This window comes from Anolis carolinensis, chromosome 5, assembly GCF_035594765.1.
Source record: "Anolis carolinensis isolate JA03-04 chromosome 5, rAnoCar3.1.pri, whole genome shotgun sequence".
Lineage (NCBI taxonomy): Eukaryota > Metazoa > Chordata > Lepidosauria > Squamata > Dactyloidae > Anolis > Anolis carolinensis.
The window spans coordinates 178821011-178827010 of NC_085845.1; the positions used below are offsets into that span (position 1 = coordinate 178821011).

The following is a 6000-nucleotide window of genomic DNA, read 5'->3' on the forward strand; positions in this document are numbered from 1 at the left end:
ATTTTTAGCACGAATTCCTTTTGCACCACAGGATGAAACAATGATTGTAATTCTAGTATGCAGTTAGAAATGTTTGAATACACTGTTCATATGACTGATGTCTATCAATGAAGGAAATCCTGACAATAAAGATTTGTCAAATATGCATCTATTTTAGATTACATTTTGCAACAAAGAAAGTGTGTGGGACAAACCTGTGCATCTGGCTCTAATCCAGAAAAAAATAATGACTAAGTAGCCCTCAAAACAATAGGATTTTCGTCATAGTAGGTGTGTTCTAATGGCATCTTTGGAAACACAATGTAAGCCTTAGACAAATCTACTTAGAAATAAACTCACTGATTTATTCCCATTTTGTGGGAAATGTAGCACAAGATGCAAAGGGGCTGGATGTGGCTTCTTTACTTTCCCTGCTGTTGTGCCATCTTTTAAGGATTTGATAATCTTTCTTTTCTCTCTTTGGTGAATAGATTAATAGATCCCCAGACCCAAGTTACAAGAGCAAACGTAAGTATTTTCTTTCTTTAATCACAATGAGGCAATTGCAGTCACAGCTCTAAATGCTAAATTACTGGCTAAGAAATTATGAGGCATGGCCTACTAATCTTAACATTCTTGAACTTGTTTTTCCAGTTTGACCTGGCCAATGTGACACAGTTTGCTGCTCATCAAGAAAATAAGAGGCTGATTGGTTTTGTGGTTTGTGTCTCTGAGTCTCCTGGTGAAGATTCAATGAGCACTTACGTATTTGAGAGTAACACTGAGGGTGAAAAGGTCTGATGAAAATTTTGTTTCTTTATACATTAAAAACTGACTTTCACTTGCAAGTCTTAATAGGGTTTAGTGAGTAGTTAATTTCATTTGCCTTGTTTAAAACTGTATGCAACCCTCCCATCCTCAACAAAACAGGTTCCAAGAGACTGTAACAATTCTCAAATAATTGCTTTCCAGATAATCCAGCTCAGATGACTTAAATACTTCATAGCAGCATCTTTGTTGATGTTGGCTCCTCAGCATTTCTTAAGATGACCTGCCAGTAGAATTTAATTAACCATTTGTTCTAGCCCAAGAGCTGAAAACAACTCTATTATTTTAGAAGAGGTGTGGTTCTCTAGATGTTGTTGAGATTCCTATTGCCATCAACTGCAACTTGCATGGCCAGTCATTGGGAGTGATGGAAGCTTTTGCAACAGTATCTGAAGTGTCACAGAATCCCCACCCTTTTCTTGAAATCAAACTTCAAAGTGAATATGGTCCAACCCACTGTGGCTGCCATAGATCCCTATTGCAGCATCTTCTGTTGTACCGCACTGTTTTGTTATGCATACAGTTGGCAAAGTGTTACCTGTCTGCAGATGCTTCCAACTTACTGATTTGAATTACATGTTGTTGTTGTTTTTGGTGCTCTAATCTGAAGACTCTGGTGAGAAAACACTTTTCAGGAGCACTCTTCAGGAATTGTTTGGATCGTTTCTGGAAATTTAGCATAGGACAAGGAAGGGGACTGTGCTAGCCCTGCCACATATTTTCCATAGAACATCTTCTCTGTATAAAAGATGTGTCCTCCCTTCTCAAGGGATGAACAGTGATAGTGGAGGCTATCCTATGCTGCCTCCAGCACCATTGCTATGTGATCAGGAACCCTGAGTTTTCTGCATTATTGATGACAGGGAGAGGTTCCATATGTGGCAGAGACCCTTCCTTTCACTTGAGAAAATAGATAATGGAGAGACAAGGTTCCTTCATACATTTATTTTAATCCTGTTTAAATAAGGTTCTTCTCATTTACATTCAAATATAGTTTATCTTCTTAGGCAGTTGTAAATAGTGTGAATTTGTCGTAATCAATATAAGTACCTGTCCATAAAGCATTCATGTGTTTCTTGTGCAGATTTGTTATGCAATAAGTCTGGGGAAGGAAATCCTTGAGGCTCGGAAGGTAACATTTCATTGTACTTAACTTCACATCTTTTGCTTTTTGACATAAGAGATCTTGGTTTTAAAACTTTGGTACCTGCTATAATTATTGCATATAGGGTCCTCTTATATGTCCTCTTTATTAAATTGCCATCTGTTATATAGTAACAATAATTTGCTTCAGAGAGCAAAGTGACGTTATCTATACCTGGAGGTTTACAAGTGTTGTTGTGAACCAGTCATAGCTAGCTCTAAGTTTGATTGGTTTTCACTGAATATTGATACTTGTTTGTTAAGAGGATTAGACTATTAGAACTGCAGAATTTGGCTAAATTGAAGTAGAATTTGAGCAGAGGCAAGTGCTCACAATAAAAGGCTAGTCATGACAAAGGAAGCACAAATATGGTAAATTCTCAACCCATAATCTAACCCACTTTTCATCTTAAGTATGATTCTCAATTGCCTGGTTTTTTACCCATTGTTTGCTGTAATGAATCTCTATTTGCCTTATTCACTCAATATGGAAGACTAAGTGGAAGAGTTTAGGTATCAATATTGCAATATTCAATGATTACTTTTATTGTTAAATAATGTCACAGGGCTTTAGATTTTTCCACATATGTATGACTATAAGCTGGAAACAATCACCAGTTTTCAATGGACTTCAAGGTGGGGAGGACTTGTTCAAGAATCCTTTCTGAAATCAGTGAGATAAAACTTGTTTTAACATCTGTGAATGTACCTGAAGTCATGTTAATGTGTGTTAATCGTTGATCAAAACTATTTTGAGATTTCTGCTGACAAATCATTGCACAATATATAGCTTGCCTCTTAGTAAGTAGCTACTAATGTTGGACATGGGGTTTAATCTGGATTAGGATGGCAATATGAGGATATAGGTTTAAAGTCTCCAGTCTCTTTAGCTGAGATTGACCCTTCACAACTGAAGTGTGCCTTGAGAAACTGTTTATTTAAGTGAATTAATTGGTATGTCACATTTGGCTCTCCTTTCATTCTGTTTTCTCATTGTAGGATCCAGAAGCATTAGCTCAGTTAATGTCATCTATGCCACTGACCAATGATGGAAAGTTCATGCTATTGAATGACCATTCAGAAGAGGACAATGCTGTACGTGGAGATGGGCAGGAAGAATCAGAAGCATAAATTGTTGTTGTTGTTTTTTGTTCAGTGGCGGTGTTTGGAATAGGTTAAATTCTGTGCTCTCAGCTATGATCCAACATGGAATGGATTACCTAGAGAGAGCATGAGAATTGAACATGGTCTGCACATTTGGCATGATAGAAGGACAATCTTTGAAAATTTCCTAGCAATCAGCCTTGAGGAAAGCCATCTGGCTACCAGCAATTTTCTGATTCAAAACCTAGACAAAGCAGAAGCTCTTTTTGACATTCCAAACCCATCTCTCCATCAGCCTGCACATTCATCTGCTTCAAGTTTCCTATTGCGGTCAGGGCTGTTGTGTTTGCCTTCAACTGCCTAAATTGTATTCACTTGCTCATCTGTTTATTTTTGTGTTAGATAGGGCAAGGAGTTGCACAAGCCCAGAAAACTTCACCCTCTGGTCCCCAGAAATTCTAGGCAGTGCATGAACATTGCATATAATCCACTAAGACCTCAGTAGGTATGCCTCCCATTCTAGAAGGAAGGAATGGAAATTAGAGGTTCTGAGGCAGCCAAATTCTTGCACCCTGTACTAGAGGCCTGGAACACACCCAGCCTAATAAATCCTTAGTTCCTATGTATCTCTGTAAGAAAGAAATGCATTAAACTGTAAGTTGCTTTTAGGCTCTGGTACAATTTTTTTTAAAGGAACACTATTTTGAGCTAGATTGTTAAGCAAATAGTTCTTTTAAATACTTTCCTATTAATATATATTTTTATACTTTATCTGAAGTAAGCTTTCAATATTAATCTTAAGTGCCTACTTTTCTGGGGACCACAGCATTACCCAGGTAGACCAGAACCTATGTGTTGAGCCTGTGAGAAGTCTCAGGTGTTCACCAAGCATCTTGTCTGAGCCAGGTAGACTATTATTTTTTGCACTTATCTGTACAGTTGGGTTAGTGCTTCTGCAGGTTCAACATGAAAAGGGGGTGGCTTTTTAGACTGTCCCACTAACTTGAAAAGGCTTCTTCAAAACCTACTTCTAGGCAGCCTGTCCTAAGAAGCACTTCTGGGAAGCACATTTCAGAGACATTTTTCTTTCAACAGAGGACCAATATCAGTATAATATTGTCTATAGCAGTTTGATATTGTTACTTCATGGCATCAGCACAAATTGGGACATGCCACTGTACTGATACTTCTAGTTTTTACTATTTTAAACTGAAGTTACATGCAAGAAAAGAGCTAGCTCTAATCAACTTTCCTCAATTACTCTGGGTTTTTACAAATGCAATGTTGAGAATATGTTTTAATGGTAACAAAGCAAGGTCCACCTCTTGCTGTTCTCCATTTTTTTAGCAGTAATGCTAGATTAAAATCTTATTTGAAGTAAACAGTTTGTCTGACATTAATTCATCTTAATTTTTTAATACAAGCAGGCCTTCTCGTCAGAGCACTGCATTGCAGTAATACATTGTGATAGCTGGAAGTAAATACTAAATCAGCACATCTATTACCCTAGAAATCAGGATAAGAGTTCAGTAATGTCGTTAGCTGGTACCCATGTGCAGGGCAAACTGCTGTGTTGAAGTTTAAGCATACTCAGAGAGATATCTCTAGGTCAAAAAGGTAGTTGTCAGAGAGAACAAATTGACCAAACTAAATTCAATGCTACAGAAAAATAGTTGCTACAAGAATACCAGTAGAATTACAGCAACTACAGATTTAAAATATTGTGGAGGTAGCACTACATCTCCTGTCATGTCATTAGTGACTTGGGTGATTACTCTTTAGAATTCACTTGTATGCCTATGGCATGTAGGATTGGATTATCTAGACCAATTAAAAAAAACCAGCCAAGATCCTTACCGTATTTCATCGCACAGTAGTCTCCCTTGGCCTTTTTGGGTTCAAATTTTGGTTTATTTGATGTTCCTCACATAATCGTTGCACCCTTTATTCTTGTGCCTGCACATTGGTCTGGGCGAGTGAATGAAGGGTGTCTGCGCTTTACAGCTACGGGGCTTCCCATGGCTAACAGGCATCCTTCATTCGTTCGCCCAGGTAGGTGGGTGAGAAAAGTGTGACTATCATACTATCCAGTAGTTATGAATGTGTAGCTAAGTCTCCTAGTCCAATCAAACATACCTTCCTTAATAGCCAGCAGCCACATGGAGCTGACAGGATTGGACTTTTCTGTGGCTCTCATTCTATGCCGGCTAGAATGGTTCCCTCCTGCTGTTCCAACAGGATTTTGGAGATTAGTTTTACAAAGCAATACCCCTGTATCTGCAGCTTACCTCAAAAGACCTAACGAATTCCTAAATTGACCATTTTCCTCAATCACGAATAAGTGAAACCATGGATATAGGTTCTGTAGTTACAAGGATCTTACAGTATGTAAAGAGCTATTGGGAAAAATATACTGTTCTATTTTAGTTTTCTGCTTCTATAGTATTGCCTGGCTTTTGGTTAATGAGTTAAATCAGAATCTTTTACCTCCCAAATACAATGACCAAAATCTCCTTTAAACCCATTTGTTTCATGCTACCATAACTCAACCATATATAAGTTATTCTACAATGCAGGTGTCTGGGAATTCTTGGGAGGGGGAGAGGACAACATATGATGGAGTGCATGATAACCTTTAGACCTCCTCCTAAAAGTCATTTTGTGGTTAAAACCATGTAAGTATACATTTAAATGTTTTTCACTCTTTAGAAGGAAGGATACATTTTGAAGGAAGATCACATTGGAAATCTTTTACAATGGAAGTGATTTTTTCCCCAACTCAATGAAGCACAATGATAAAACCATAATTCTGTTGTGGAGATAGATTAATCTGTGCATAGAGGTATCTCCTTTGTCAAAAATTGGTTCCTCATGAAAGATAAGAGTGTTACAACTTTTCATAAGAACAAAAGCTTCAGGCAGCAATTACACACAAACTGAACTAAA

General features: G+C 37.7%; 1 protein-coding gene across 2 annotated transcripts in view; it reads left to right on the plus strand.

The window, feature by feature from the left end:
* Window positions 1-4436, plus strand: part of appl2 (adaptor protein, phosphotyrosine interacting with PH domain and leucine zipper 2) — a 34093-nt gene extending 29657 nt beyond the window's left edge. For both annotated transcript variants that reach the window (XM_008110595.3, XM_008110596.3), the window contains exons 18-21: window positions 471-507; window positions 634-774; window positions 1892-1939; window positions 2950-4436. In XM_008110595.3, the coding sequence (XP_008108802.2) occupies window positions 471-507; window positions 634-774; window positions 1892-1939; window positions 2950-3081 (358 nt within the window). In that variant the 3' untranslated portion in view covers window positions 3082-4436. The remainder of the gene's footprint in view (window positions 1-470; window positions 508-633; window positions 775-1891; window positions 1940-2949) is intronic.
* Window positions 4437-6000: the final 1564 nt, after the last annotated feature.